The sequence below is a fragment of the Bombus fervidus genome, chromosome 7 (assembly GCF_041682495.2).
Source record: "Bombus fervidus isolate BK054 chromosome 7, iyBomFerv1, whole genome shotgun sequence".
Classification (NCBI taxonomy): domain Eukaryota; kingdom Metazoa; phylum Arthropoda; class Insecta; order Hymenoptera; family Apidae; genus Bombus; species Bombus fervidus.
The window spans coordinates 15,098,890-15,115,474 of record NC_091523.1 but is presented as its reverse complement, the minus strand read 5'-3'; the positions used below and the strand labels follow the sequence as shown (position 1 = coordinate 15,115,474).

The 16,585-nt window shown below is 40.2% G+C and overlaps 1 protein-coding gene across 9 annotated transcripts in view; it reads left to right on the top strand.

The window, feature by feature from the left end:
• Positions 1 to 16,585, top strand: part of Dos (daughter of sevenless) — a 92,489-nt gene that overhangs the window by 43,645 nt on the left and 32,259 nt on the right. For 5 of the 9 annotated variants that reach the window (XM_072007783.1, XM_072007776.1, XM_072007781.1 and 2 more), the window contains exons 1-4: positions 847 to 1,189; positions 10,520 to 10,748; positions 12,114 to 12,179; positions 15,521 to 15,671. In XM_072007783.1, coding sequence (XP_071863884.1) covers positions 862 to 1,189; positions 10,520 to 10,748; positions 12,114 to 12,179; positions 15,521 to 15,671 — 774 coding nt within the window. In that variant the 5' untranslated portion in view covers positions 847 to 861. Of the gene's footprint in view, positions 1 to 846; positions 1,190 to 5,305; positions 5,355 to 10,519; positions 10,749 to 12,113; positions 12,180 to 15,520; positions 15,672 to 16,585 lie in introns of those variants that run through there. The other 4 variants (XM_072007784.1, XM_072007777.1, XM_072007778.1 and 1 more) reach the window with 3 other exon arrangements.

The window sequence follows — 16,585 nt, the reverse complement described above, 5'->3', positions numbered from 1 at the left end:
GAGTGTACCGCGCAGACAAGGAACCTAAGCCTACATCGACGCGCACCCAGAAACACGAGGGAGAGGAAAGAGGGATTACCACGATGTGACAGTGACGAACGTGCGTCGCTTCCATGACTCGTCTCCGTTTCTTACCCTTTTCTTACCTGCCTTTTTTTATCTGTGAACGGAAAATCGGTCAGAAAGCCGTGTACCCCGTCCGAAGTTCGTCAACGAGCTTCGTCCGGATTCTTCAAAGCGTTCGACCGGCCTTTCATTGGCAATTTTAGCCTCGACAGGTTCGACGAAGGCACAACCTGTGACCTTGTATCGTGAAATACGAAGACGAACCGTGACAGAGGAAAGTGAAACGCAGTGGACGCAGTGACATAATGGTGTGTCTGGAGGGCGGATCGTTAGGTTGACGTTCGAGACGATGTAACGACGTTGGTAGTTACGAAACGACCGAACGAACGTATCCGAGTTCACACGAACTGTTTCTTTCAATTCTCCACGGCTAGGGCTAGGTTAACGTTGGTTCGTTTTCGCTTATGGTAGAGCGGGATAATATTACGCGAATGAAAAAGAGAAGAGACGCGTGCTCGGTGGTTGAGCAACGAATTTGAGACTTGTACGTTCCCAGGGGAACCGGTCGCCGGGCAGAGCGCGTGGATATGGTAACGAGGCATTGTGCAAGGTCGGTATGAACGGAGACTAAGGTCAGCTGGTACAGATCGATATCCCGAAATTGTCTCGGCATAGTTGCCTCGTACGCGCGCCGCTTGTGAGATCAGTGGTGTTTCGGGGGGCGGCGGAAATAGTGCGGGAGCGTGCTCGAGCGTGAAAAAATTCGGCCGATCGTGGAAAACGAAAGACGGGAGGATGGATGGCTGGAAGAGCTGGAAAAGGGCGGAGAATTCGTTTCTCACAGCATGGTATCAGCGTGTCACAGAGTCTTACGTGGCGACATGGTTCTTCGGGGTGTTTCAGACCAGCAGGATGTCGACGAGCACCGCCACCGGAGGTGGAGGCGGCGGCGGGGGAGGAGGAGGTAGTGGTGGCGGCGGGGGAGGGGTCGGAGGTGCCCTGACATTGATGGGCTGCGTCAGGGAAGCGTCGCCCCCGCCGCAGAATCATCAAAATCAACATCATCGAACGCACGGCCTCGGCGAGTACTCGGCACAGAGCAGCGTCGACCCGCTACCAAAAGGTTCGTTTACATTACTAATTCTATTTATTTAGTAACTAGAGCTAGTTTAAATCGGTTTAAATATTAGCTTGGTGCAGGTGGAAATTTTATCTCGATTTATAAATAAAATTTTAACCGCGTGTACCTTTCTTCGAACGTCGTAGATTTAATCGACGTAATTTTTACACGTTTTAATACACTTTTCCAATGAGTAATTGCTGTAGCTCCGTTATATAAACTTTATAGAAACTGTGAATTTCAAAACTGAAAAATTCGTGGAACAAAATTGTCCGGTTATTTTCTGGATACATTTAATTAAAGTAATTTCTGCGTGATTTAATCCATTTTCCCAGTGAATAATTCTATATATATATATATATAGTTTCATTATTTCAAATTTATAGAAATTGTTAGCTTTAGAATGGAAAAATTTACGCAACAGAGCTGTTTGATTATTTCTCAATGGGAAGGTGAAAATGAACTTCCGTAGGACTTTTAAAATTTGTTGACTGGTTATCATACGGTGGGTGATACCGAAAATTGAAAACTCTCGATCGATCGAAGCATTGCGACGAATGTTTGGTAGGATAAATTAAGGTAAAATTGCGCGCTCACGGCTACGGTCTAGACGGTAGCATTCGGAAAACGACGTTTCACTCGAAGATCGTATTTTCAAGGTCTCAGACGCGGATTACAACGTCGCGGCGCGGCGAAACGAGCCGTGCTATGAAAAACGGATTTACGTAAACGGTACGTTCTCCGCGGTCCCGCTCGACTGTCTTATCGATTTCACAATTTTGTCCGCGATCTATCCGCGGAACACGAGCAACCTTTATTCCATCGTACGTCGATAAATATTGTACATTTTCGTTATCATCCATAAATCACACGACACCTTCATGCAGTACGCTTGAAATAAGCATATCGTAGGCGATGCTCGGTTTCATTTAAGCGAGTAATTGGATTGGATTGGAAGCAAACATTGCGTAAAAAGTTGTAGTTCTTGAAGTTGTTATGCTTGAATCGATAACTATAACGACCCTTAAACGATTCGTTTCTTTCTATATTGCCAAAACAACGAAAAGTTGTATAAAGCAATTGAACCGTTCAACCGGAAGATAAACTCGATATCCACATACATCGTGGCACAAAAATATACAGACAATTTGCTTATTTTTCACAGTCGCAATTCAGGTTCGCCATTCGAGTTCTGTGAAACTTCATCGCGGAAGTAAAGATTGGATTCGATATTCGGCGAAAATAGAAACGAACGCGAGTTAAACGAAAAGCGTATTGAATCGCGAGGCGGAAACGGTAAAAGCGGGACAAGCCCGCAGCGTTTCGAAAACGTAGTTCAAGTTAATCGCTAATCACGCGGCCGATTGAGATATTAACTTACGAGTTAATCTACCCCGGAGCCTCGTAATCTACCGGAGGCTAATGAAAATAAAGAGGTCGTTGGACCCACTCGGAAACGCAACGTCCCGAGTAACGGCAACGAAGTCACGTTCCTCCAACGACAATGAATAAAGGGCACTCTGCTGGATTACCCTTTAATAACTCGTTGCAACCGTGTCCATTATTCTCATTCTCGTAGCACGCTCAGCCGTTCAACGGAACCAGAAATCTCTTACCGGAAACTTTCACCTTAATCCCACCATCTTTCTGCTCCAGCAGAAACTTTTCGCGTGTTTTCTAAATCCCGCCCGAGATGGTTTGCACGCGATCGATCATCGTCGTGTATCGTAATACCGTGATTACTGGAGGGAATTTCTTTTTAAACGCGACTTCCGCTCACGAGTCGCGAGACACTTGCTGGTATTAAACACGAGTCTCGGTAAAATACATCTCTAACGAAACCTTCGGAACGTTGTATAATTTAGTTTTCCTTGTGACACGCGCGGTTAATTAATATTCGTTTCATTTTGAAATTGAAATACTTCCTGGAGAAGGTTCTGTAGATTTATGGTATGCGTCGATTAATGCGTTAAAAATTGTGATTCCGTTGGAAGAAATATATTATGCGATGCTTCTATACGATCACCTGCAGTGGAGATGATTGCACCACAATTCGTGTTCCATTTTCGGTTCCAGCAAGCACCGTAGTTGTCGAGTGCATTTTTTAATCAAATAGTTCGATTATTACAAAATTTGTCTCTGTTTCATAAATATAAAAGGAGCAAAATTTTTTAATCCGTTACTATTATCAATTCAAACATAGGAAATATTAAAAAAGACTAGAACTCGACTATCCAACGCAATTCGTTTAATTGTCTTTTGTATCTATCTTTTCCAAAAAGAATTCCTCCGTTCTTACAACTCGAAGTCTCTCGCATTTCGAATCAAACGAGTTTTACCTGTCCAAAGCTGAAATATAGGCGCACGATGACTGTAAAGTGATTGACGAGTCGGTGAAACGAGATCAGCGGACTTGTGCAACGTATAAAACGCCTACGGATTATCCGGTCGATTCGAAGTCGAAATTAGGCAAACCGTGATTACGTAAACGGCCGTGGTACGCCGTTGCTTCGGTTCTATCCGGAGAACGTAGAAAACAGCTGTTTTTATTGGCTGCAGACACAGGCTACGTCGTGCGATTCGCGCGTGACGCTATTTTTCACGGTTGAGCGATGTCGCAGTAGCTGATGCGTGAAGAATATACTTGCAGAGAGTGTCAAGTACATGCGAAACGGCCGGTCGTTTTTTTTTTCTCTTTTTTTTTTGCGATCAACGTTCCCTTTTGACTGTTCGGCAATTTTTCATTGAGTTATTGACAACCGAAGAATTTTCAGCAATAAGAAGGCACCTTTGATATTTCAAGCGTATTTGAGTTGCTTAGAAGTCACGTTGACGTTGATCAACGTACATTGTAACGTTGAAAAATATGACGATCGCAAATTTCAACGAATCTTGAAATGAAATCGTTACGATTTCTTTTTTCCAGCTGCAGCAAAAAAATATTCCGATGGAGCAGGGGATGATATCTTTACTCTCTCCTAAAATGCAGCTCTCGTGATAATTTGGCTTATCGAATTTCAACTTCAACCTCGACTTTCAACTTCAAATTTCAAATACATTTTCTTCGAATTTTTGCTTAAACTTCGTCACCGATACATTGTGCCTTGTACCCTCGAGTGGTATTCGACGTGGAGGATATCCGATCCGTGGAACGACAACGTGCACCTATTAACAGAAAAGTATCGAGTTTCCTTGCAACCTTACTTTTTAAACTTCGTTCAAGCAGAAGTTGTTGGCGAGTGCAATCGAGACGTTGAATCGAGTGGGAAATTTGGTAAAGAAAGGTGGTGGCCAGTCGATATTGTGCAAGAACACGCACACGGTTATTTACAGAATCGGCGTAACTAGGCCATGGCCAATCGTGGAATGAATGGCCATACGAACGCGCGTATTAAGTTACTCCGTGGCGCGGAGCTTACCCAAGAATTATAGGATTTCCAATTATGCGCAGATACTATCCGCGACTTTCGTGCTCGTTTACCAGTCTACTGGAATAGATTAAAACGGTCACGCGCGCGTGAAAGCGCACAAAAAAGGTGACAGCTCGGGATCGAAGCGTCGCGTAATTGCCAAGTGAAATTCTCGCGGAGATGCGGTTGTCCCGAGACGACACGCGCTGATAACGTTCAATGGAGTCGTTATATAGTAGTTCATGAAAGTATTTGAATACTTATCATAGAAAACCTGACTGTACTATCGCGTTACATACAGCTGTACAAGATACTTTTTCGTTAAACACAGAATTGCTTTTTGGATATTTAACGTATTACTCATATTATTGACTACACACTCGAAGAGTTAATGGGCCACGCTTTCACGATACGCGTATATCGACGTAGCCCACAACTCTGAAAATTAAATGTTACGGCTTATGAGATAAAACAAAGGACACGAGAGAAACGTGTTAGATCGCTGAACGAAAAATAAATAATTCTTCAATATGGGTCTGGAAAAATGGAAAAATTATCAGTTGACTTCTACCTTATAAGGAGATAGGATATCATATGGCAGAAGCGTATCTTATCGATGGTTACCTTATCTTAACGATGGTTCTATGTTATCGAATTGTCAAGTTAGTAAGGTTTATACCGTTATGCGCGATTTACAAAACCATATCGTGGAAAATTTACCTGGATGCAATTCTACGAGGATTTCCCAGACTTCTTTGGTAACTTGCATGTTGCCTATATTCAGGAACACATAACTGTGACCACTTCGATTCTTTTGTAAGTAACGATTTTAGTTAGAAATGTTTGAAAGATACAAGTTGCATAGTTTTACAGAGGAACGTAATTTGACGTAATTAGTTCTCTCCGAAGATCAATACGTAAATGACAGATAAAGATCGAACACTGTTTTATTTCTTCTTTAATGAAAAATCATATGTTTTTTATCGTGGTAAACGACGCGACAATTTCCATAAAAAAAAAGTGTTAATATATCGGTTTAGAAGATATTTCAATTTCAGTGTAACATTTATTTAAAGCAATGTAATTTACTGATCCTAAACTAGTGATATTTTTATGTAAACAGGCTGATATATTTTTATAGAGGACGACGAGCTATATATTTACACTGTAAAAGATAAACAATATTATCAAAAAATAAAGAAGCCTGATTTTCGTGTGTCTTCTATATGTCCACAGAAAAAGATTAATCATATCAGATTATGTCCTCTACGAAACCATTCAACATTTGTGTCAAATATTTTTCACTAAAATCATTCTTTACAGAGAACTTCATTTACTCGAATTCGTCGGAAAACAAAAAGTTCATATAACAGAAGTTCATTGATTCACTACATATGACTTTTCGTTCATGTAACTTGAATTCGCGTTCAGATAACTGATTCATTCATCAAGAGTATATTTAACCGCGCACCAATTAAGATTTCTTTGCAATAAAAGTGAAGTTTAGATAAGTAGAGTGATCGAAGTTGTTCCAGTTATACGCTCCGGCAATGTTATCTTGTTCTTGCTAATCGTATCATCCTATATATCGTTATGAAAACGTCAATAAAATACTTCGCAATCAGCAAAGCATCGAGGATATTCGTGGGCCTAAATTCGTGCTACGAGTAAAGTCAGATAACATAAATAGATAAGTTTTCGCAATAATAAACGTTAAAACTAATAGTTTGTTATAAAATCCACAGCTTCTACCTATTGAGATTATCGCTTAAAAAAAATTTGTAAAATTCAACAAATTCGTCCTTTTTTTTTATTTTCTATTTCGAGCCTTGGAATCTTAATCTTTAAATCAGCCTTCCTTTCTACGACGAATTTACGCTCACATACATACATATGCATACGCGTAACACCTATATTCGTGCCAATTCGCCGTGATTTCGCGACCGCGAATTTAGAGGGTGTGTATCGCAAGCAAATTGCGTGTCTAGAGGGACGTGCGGTTGTCGAGTGGAATTGTGGAAAAGAAAAAAGCAGCAACCCTTTGTCGAAACGACTTTGGTGAGACTCGAGTCTCGAGAGGAAAGACATAGCCAGGCGGTTTCCGTGCGTTGCGTGTGGCTTTTAATCGTGGAGGACCGAGGACGAACAGAGGGTGTCGCGGTTAACCCTCTGAATCGCACCCTCCACTTCTGATCCCATTCTTCGTGCCTTTTCGACGATTCAAAACGTGATCTCGCTTTGCGCTGCTGCAGTCCTCGTCCCCCGGAATTTTTTTCCTTTCACCTTGCCTTCGCCTCTTTGTCGCGACCCTTTCTTCCGATACTCTGCAATTAAAAGGCATCCGTGCGTTAACGAGCGCCACACGGTTCTCAAGGACTCGTATTATTTGCTTATCCAGCATCCCGTTGTCGCTACCCGATAACCTGTCGTCACCGTCTTCAAGTGTCAGAGTTGCAGAAGAAAATTCTCGATCCCTTCGTCTCGAAAGAACGAATATATTTTATTATACCGTATTTTTTATTTCATTTTTCTATATTACATATATGTCAGCGACCTAGCCCACGAAATTATTCGAATACTTGTAGAAAACTTTTACGAATACGTTATGTGTGCTACACATACGAAAAATTTTGAAATTTCACTGATATCATTGATATCGTAACGTGACATCAAAGTCGTAATAATATTGATAAAATATGAAATAAATCTAAAAATGTGTATCAACTGATCTTGTATGAAACGTGATAATTAGTTCTTGATTGTCAAGTACACGATTAATCTATTACAATGTTGTGTAGCTGTGCAAAGTTCAGATACATGTACGTATAAAGAATTTACTATTTTTTAATAATTATATCCTAGCATCCGTCATTTGGTTATGTAAGTTTTGCACGATATACATACGTACGCGCAATATACGCGTGACTTTTTATTGATTATCAAGATTGACGAGTAAAGATCCTTTAAAGTACAAAGAAAAAAAAGTACAATCAAAGGAAAACATTGCACGACACTAAAAATAGAAATAACTTTCGTCTGAAATTAGCATGTGAACAAAAAAGATTAAGAAACCTGTACAAAACTATCGGCGTTAATAAATGTACGATTGAAGCAGTTAAACCGACCATGGAAAGTCCTGTGCTGTCTCTCACGTAGTAAGCATTCGTGTCTTAAAACTGATCAAAATGTGATCAGTCCAAGTCCAGAGGAAGAAACAATTTTAGGACGAATAACAGAATCATTCAATGCGTTGTCCTTCGAGCGAACGATAGACCAAACATAGAACGACGACGCTCAAGAGACAGTTTAGAGACGTTTAAGACGAGTTTATCGTTATAGAGCGTAACGCATACAATTTTTCTATGATAAACGTTGGAATAGTTTAGGAAGCGTTGGAACGGGTCACCCACGTCGAGTCAGGAAACGTTCCGTGGAAATCCGATTTTCTTTGCCCGCAGGCACGTAGAGTAAAAATTGTCGCGAGGTTAACGTAAAGTAGGACACACGGGGAAGTACGGTTTCCTTTCAACGTGATTCATCCGTTGGTGACATTAAAGACCGATGTTCTGCTTTTAGTAGAGGGATTATCTGCGAGATAGACAGCGATCCACAAAGCTACACGATCGATAAGTTCTTGTACGTACATAGGAACGCAGTCTCGGTGTGAATATCCGTTCGCTTTTAGTCGAACTCGCTTGTTGTCGGATTTTCTTCGACTGGTGAGACTAGATTTTGAATATTTGTGTATTTATGTAATACTTAGATGCGCAGAAATATGTAGAATTGTATACTTTACGAGAGATCGATCAGGTTATAAATTAAAACTTTTACTTTACGAGGTGAATCGGATCAAAACAAGAATTCGGTTCATTTTTGTTATATCGCCACCGTTTTAAGTCGTTGATCCGATTCGCTCTGTGATCCGATTCGCCTCGGTCTATCCTACTGGTTGCCATGATATCTTGTAGAAGTTGCACATATCGGAAACCTCGGATATTTAAAATAATCTCATTGAAAATTATAGCATTCACTCTGTTCTGTAATCTTGGTACCGATAATTTTTAATTTCTTTTAGTCACTGCAAAATACTATATATATATATATAGAAAGAGAGAGTACAAAATTCAGCAGAATAACGAATCACAAAATAGCAGAGAAATAAATCTCAGATAAAGCGAAGTGTAGTATCCGAACAGAAAAACTTTTCATCCGAATGTGTCTCTCCGAAGACATTTTAGATCGCTAATACCGAAAATGAGGTTTGTTTCTCGCGGAAATAAACGATTGTGAAAATTCGGGCTTGTGAACATTTGGCCATAACTGTAAAAATACGCGTATGACCATACGTGATCATACAGAGCGGTAAACGGCAAAACAAGCGATGGCGCAGCCAATGCCAGTGCTCCAGATGCCAATTTTACCGCTCACCGCTCTCTGGAAAATAAAAAATTCCACAAAACTGATCCGAGACTAACGATTCAAATGCGTATAGAACAAGCCATATAGTATGTTAAAAGTGCCAGATCTTAAAAAAGATTTCGTCAAATTCCACCAGGATGCCAGGCATTAACAGATTGACCGAAATTTGTTACGCTTTATTTCCGTGAAAGACGACCGTCGTTTTTGTCTTCAGCGACCTCGAAAACTCTTGAAAAGTATCGTTCTAGGCGAATATCTCGCAGTCCGGATATTATACCAGAGACTAGATCTCTAAACGATTATTCTAATCATCGTAAAAATATGAATCTCGAGAAACATCCGCGGTCTATTCATCACGAGTGCTCGAACGAATTATTCGCTAATCCAGAGGCAATTTCATCGAAGAGGGCAAAAAATAAAAGCAATCAGAAAAATGACCGGGAACAGTGGTTTCTAATCGAGAGAAACTTGCACGCGACGAGGGGTTCGTTTCTCTCGATCGAGTTGCCAGGTTTTCACTTCCCATTGATAACAGGTTCGCTCGAATCCGCTCGAGTCTGAGCGCAAACATCGCGACGCGACGCTTCTTACGCAATCCCCAAAGAGAAAGTTCATGCGAGATCGGCCCGGCTAATTGGCTGGTTCTTTACGATTTTGTACGATGATCGCGCGTATAATATTTCCACCATGAAGACTGTAATGTGTAAGTGCCAGGTGAAAACGATATAGCGCGATCATAAAATCAACGATGAACGTGGAAGTACGTATTTTGAACATGTAATATGTGAATCTTGTGACAAAACGTTCCGATGATTCTAATACGAAATAACTTTCGTAATCGAAGATTGAAATTGCTTCTTCTGCGTACGATTCTGAATGCGAGTAAGCATCGATGGATGTTCCTTCTTAAAGCTTTAATTTACGACTGCGATATATCATCTCTACCCATGCAATACAAAGCAGTAGGAAAACAACAGTAGGATAACAATAAAACGTAGGAAAGTATTACTTTGTGTTTTTCCTTTTCCTAAATCTTACAACGCTAGAGTCAAAATATTTCCTGAACCAATTGTTTCCATGTGAAGACACGAGAAGTTTCAAATCTTATTGTACAAAGCCAAAAAAAGAAGAAAAAAATAAATACATCGATCAATATGCACGAAATATATGATTAATTTAATTTTTTATACACCTTCGTAGCATTTAAAATCATTAAATTATTTAAAATGAAACCTCGCCTACTATTTTAACATAAAATTAAGTAAATTATAAAAACAATTGGAAAGATTAAATAAAATTTAAGCAATTAATATACATACGATGTTTGTACGGATGAACGTGAGTTCATTTTTCTGTGAACTAATCTCACTTTGTAGTCGGCAGGTAACAATTAATAAACATCTGTCCATCTAAAAACGTCTTTAAATAAATTTTATTTTAAATTCGTGGCTTCGCCCAGTCGCAAGAAATACATTTGCCGTATACGTACCTTTGGTCTCCATAGAGCCAAAGAAGCGCCGCTTCCATCCGCTTCGTGGCCTCAGGAGAATCTTTCGGCGTAAAAGTCGGGGACCTGCGGATGCTCGAGTGGTCGCCAGCCATGTTGATCGAGATGCGGAACTCGTACGACTTCCGAGGGAAGACATCACCGACAGACATCCTGCGGGACGTCCCGAAGAGGCTCGCAGCAGGAGCGCCAGCGAGCTACTCACGGACTCGTGCGATCGAGACAGGTGAGTTTTGCCACTTGTTGCCTAATTTCTTGTTGTTCTGTATTCTCTTTTTGATCGTCGAGATACGCTGGTAGTTCGTGTTCTTTCGCGTTAGGTAATTGTTAATTCTTTGCGCTTGGAATTTCAGCTCAGTTGAATGGAATACGAAGTTTTGTTTGAACGATGCAAGAAGAAGCAGGTACTTATATAACGTTACAGAGAGTTAGGTTTGGCAGTTGAAAAATTAGCATCGAGAAAGATTTACTCAGTAAGAAAGGTTTACTGTAAATTTGATGAACATCGATAGAACTTCTTAAATATTTCACCGCGTAAAAAGTGAAAATCGTAATTATTTACGAAGCGGACGACCTCGCCGATTTCAACGACATTGAAATATGTTGTCAAGGTGTACATTCTGAGCAACTTTTCCTATGCGCGTTACCGTCGCTCGGCCTTAATTTCCGAGATATTCGCAAAAAACGCCAGTTCAATTCACGTTACGATTACACTTCACTTTGGCACAGAACTGGCATACTTTTGTACAATTTGATTATATTATAACCAAATCTAACTCACTTTCGATAAACATATTTAATTCACATAAGAAAGAAAAATCAATGGAGTAGATTCAATCGACCGGTTAGTTTCAGTTAGATAATTATTCGCTATTATCGCTGAAATAAATTAAGGTTTTAAATAGTAAGACAGATACAATTCATACTAAAGTTTATACTATGTTATTGCCATTTGTAATTGGAGACACTTCAGCAATGATATTGAAAAAAGCGACTGTTCGATCATCAAAATCATACTGTCGTCGAAACGGAAACCTTTGCGAATATCTCGGCAAGTAAAACCGAGCGATTGTAACACATATAGGGAGAAGTTGTTCAGAATGCAGACCTTGGCACTAAATCCCAAGGTTATTAAAATCGACCAGATCGTCGGCTTTATAAATGTTTAATTATCATGAAAATATTTGTATCGGAAGATCTACTTTTACATTATTTTTATATTATCTCATACTATTTGTATCGTATTATTTTAGTAATTTGTTTCACATATTTTTCTTTTATAAAGACATAATTTCCTGTAGCCACTGTACGAGTTTTATGGCTACAGGTCGATTCGTAACAGTATCGAAACGACCGTTCGCTTCCAGGTTATAGTTCAGGTTTCGATGGACTCTATATTTCACGCAGAGTAGCAATTCTACAAATTGCAAATGGCACAGATGCGAGATATAGCTGTGTTCGAGTATCGACGAATAAGCTTCGAGTCGGTAGTCTAAGCGCAAAGGATTAATTACAGTCGTTTGTCTTTATTTAAAGGCAGCTGCAACGAAGATAGAGAAAATCGAGTTGTATCGCATTGTTACCATTTCAGCGGGCAAACCGCATCGAGAAGGTGCAGGTTGACGACATCCTCCAAGTCGCACCGCTCCTTCAAACAGTAAATATCATCGACAGAAAATTCCTTTTGAATCTCTTCGTTTAGTAGCTTCTTCTCTTTTGTCGTCGCTTCGCAGCTTTGCCGCTTGCCTGGCTCTTATCACCTTCGTAATTGGCTTGTTTGTTGTATAATCCTGTGCTGTTCTCTTCATTTATTCTTCGAGTTTTGCATCTCTTCAAGCCATGCTAACTCAGTCGACAATTAGGAATATTATATTTACGGATATTTAGATATTTCAGGAACGATCGCTGAAGACGATGAAGAAATGGTTACTATGAACGATATAATTCCATCGAGCAAGCAAACACAAGTAAAGAAGTTCTAAGAGATTGACATGTTATTCGTACGAATACTGCAATAACAATTATGTTTTTTCGTTCAGTCGCGGGGAGACGCGATCGCGTTGAAGCGCGTCAACGGGAGTCGTAAATTCCCGTTACGATTATAATAATCGAGCAGGTCGATCCCCTTATTTCTTGTGGGATAATAGGGGTGTTTGTTTTGGAATACAACTGTAGTCTACAGTTATGTAATATGTATATATTTACACCAACTTACAATACTTGTTGCGTTGACAGGAATTATTTGACTTCGTCGTGTCGGAAAGTACAGTAATTGATTGACCCGAAGATATGAAGAGACGATTTGAAGATCAGTAGACTTGACTGCCCGAGGATTGATAGGACAGTCCTAGACACGTCTCGTACTATTAAGGAGGAAGGTTCGGTGTGGCTGTGTCCTTTTTGAACTAAGAACGCGGATTCGTTGTTGTTGTGAGGGTAACGATCCTCGATGCTCATTGGTTATAGCCAATGTTAATAAATACAATACGAGGAGAAAGTCTCCTGCAAATGTGGCTCGTGGGTGTCCTTGTTCCTGGCAAAAATCAGCTATTTCGCTGGGCAAACGTCCGCTTTCTCCGTAATCAGTAAGAGCGTGCAATAAACCTAAGGACTGTTTAAAGGAACCGAATCCACAAACCGAAAATACTTACATAAATAGAAATTAAGCTAAAAGGATTCGGTTTATGGTGGTTCCTTGGGTTTATTGCGGGTCAGTGTAGCGAGGTGTAGGCCTTGGCGGCCAGACCTTGAGGGTCGTCGCACGGACCATTTCGCGCGACGTAACAAATTAACTTTCGAACAATCATCGAAGAAGAATGTGCAAACGCAAGTAGTGGTTGTAGAACAACGTAACAAGCAAAACGACCCTCTAATTGTTCCAAGCTATAAAATAATTATTGAATGTAAAATACATTATATCAAAATGTTGAGTCTTGAAAGATACACATTTTTCTGAAAAGAAACTTATGACACGATATATTAAATACTTAGCATGGTCAAATAGACTCCATTGAAAACGATCATAGTGCACACTAATCCACTGTAAACGATCATCCTCTTTCAAATTTAGAAACATTTCGTTCTTAAGAAATAAATACAAAGTACCTAACGAAGTAGAACTTTAAACTACAAATAACGAAAAGAAGAGTTTAGAAGTACTTGAGGTAAACTTCAAATATCTCGAATACAAAAACAAGAATATTTAAAAATACGATACCTATCGAAGTATAATTTTTATTTCGATTTCAATCTTTATTTTATGCATACGTATAGACCCAAGGAGAACAGCGGAATCAAAAAGGAAATATCACTGATGGCTCGTTCGGCAGTGGATAAGAATGCGAAGCGACGTTCGCCGAGCTGGTGGCGCTTGCGTTTCGCAACCGATTCGCTGGCAGGAAGAAAAGTTAACCGCGAGTCAATATCCTTGGCCTGGTTCGAGCTGTGCTCGAGTTTTGCTCTTCTGTACAATTTAGCGGTACGGAAGATCGCGATGGTTCGCGTGTTAATTCGCAATACGCGTGCTTACACGCGCCGCGCGATACCTTGCTGACCTACTATCCTTTATTTTCGTAATTCGATTGAGACCGTCCCGCGAATAACTCGATCAAAGTCACTTTAAACCAAGACGCTGACAGTTATGCCATAACCTTCTCAATCTGAATCGTAACGATCCGCGAATGATTTCGCGTCAAATTGATTCGATCGATTCACGTTGTTGTATGATCGACCTTTTGATCCTCGAGTTTTATAATTGCGTGTACACGCGAGATCCGAGAAAAAGCAGTTGCCATTCGCTGCTTACCGCTAGATTATCCGATAGACTACAGCCGAGTCGCGACTAGAAGACGCTAGCACGCGATTGAGAACCGAACGAATGTTTATGCTAGATTATCACTGGTTATGTAGGAGCTACATTAAAATCATGCGCATTGAAATTTGATCGCAATTACGTGCTAAGATTATTTGTTACGCAGTATGATCGAGAAACGAGGGAATTTTGTGCAAATCGTTGAAGTGTTAAGAGCGAGAGTCAGAGTTAGAGAGAATCGAGTCGTGTCGAGCGAGAGTCACTGAAAAATTCAATTACCGTATCATTATAATTTGATTATCAGGTACGGTTCTCGTTATTTTGTTCTGTATTAAACGAGCAAAACTCAAGAACGTGTAATGTGCGAGATTTACGGTGCTTGGCGATCGAATTAGTACCAGTCAAGATTTCCAACGTATTTTAATTTTTCTTTTTTTCTTTTTTTTGTTTTTGGTAAAATTCAGTAGCGTAAACGAAGTCTAACGTTTTATTAATTAATCATTAAGATGTTGTACACGTTGATAATTTCTATTTCTCCTCTGGCCTTAATGATACCTCGTACTCGGTTTCTTTTTTTCTTCCGCGGTAATTATGGTAATATGACGTTCTGGGATGAGTGCACAAGTGATTTCAGCAGACTTCAGACACATTTAATAGCGTTCATGCGAAATGAATTGCTTGGTAATAAGAGTATCGAGATATTCTTCGATTGATGGAATTCTGTAATTTCGCTCCTTACCATGGTATCGTTAGAAATTAATTGTTACGTATAAATTATCATTTTGTTTAGTAATAAGTTGCCTAACCGAGAATAATTTGGTTTGCTAATTTGATGGCCCCGGACTGTATAAAAATGCGGAATGAGTAGGACGCGAGAGAGACTCGAACGAACCATCGTTCTCAGTTCCAAGAGCTGAAAGAAAGTCAGAGTTCAAAGTTCAAAAGATCCAGTTATATCGAACGGGAGTCATTCTAGAATGGAGTTATCGTTACATTTCATTTCTATTTTATCTCTAAACATAGTTTTTTTTCTTTTCTCTACTATTTTATGCTCCTGAGTAAAAAGCTGCCTGTAAACGAATATCCTTAATCTGTAATACCATGCCGCTTTTCTTTTAGCCCAAACGACGAGCAAGCCAATTTCCCATTTTCCGTTCACTGGCGTCTTTTTGCCTCTGTTTTTGTAGCGTGTTCCTCAGGAGGACGGCCATGGAGGATTCGTTTGTGAAACTGCGAGGAGGAGCCGTAAAATTGTCCGTTTCGCACGACAGCGTTTTCCCCGGAGAAGTTCCTCACACTCGACCTCTCTCGTCGCTGGCCAGCCTAGCTACCCTCGAGGTTAGTACCTTCTTTATTTACGAGCTACTGAATTTGAAAAAGAACGACGATCAGAGGGGCATAAGGCAAACGTTAAAAAACATCGTTGAACAGTTCAACGCACGCGTTTCGAATGCTACGAGCGTCTTGGAAGCCAAGTTGATCGACTCTCAATTTCATTTCTCGAATAGTGAAAACTAGTGAAAACCTGAGGTGAAATTCCGCGTAGGTACAGATAATAATCAAGTACGCCGATCGTATTTAAAACGGGCGATATCAGAGGAAAAAATCTGTACTAGTCTCGTTGAGACGTAACACGTTCACCGTTTGAAAACAATCGCATTGGACTTGATTCACGGTGATTGTTGTAATTCCTCTGACTTGAGCGGAGAATGATAAACAGAGACGCGGAGGAGGCGTTATTCTCGTTATCCAATGAGCATAATGCCAAGGCAGGCATTCTAGGCACGCGTGAATCGAGTTAAGGCGGTTACACATGTCCAGGATCGGCTCGTGACTCGTCTTCCAATTTCCTCGCCGCGTGCTCTCACGCTGTGACTAACGTTTCGTATCCTTAACCCCTTAACGTACAATTCCTTTTAACTTAGCCGATCAAAGATGCACAGTTTTATTATTTTCGTCTCAGCGGGATTGCTTCTCCACTGCGTAACAATATTATATCTTTTGTAATTCCAAAATCATTTGTATATCGTACGTTTTTGATACATCAAGATGCAAAGCAGGAGAGAGCGAAGGCAAACAAACCTTTTTACAAACGAGAATTGTTTATTAGTAGAAAAAATTGACCGTGCCCGTGGGGACAAATCATCGACCAACCTGCTTCGATTTCCTGCGATGCTACGCTTTAATGCTGATTAACTTTTTCGTTCGATACTCGCTAAACGAGGACAAAGCCGTTCAATGATTTCTCACAC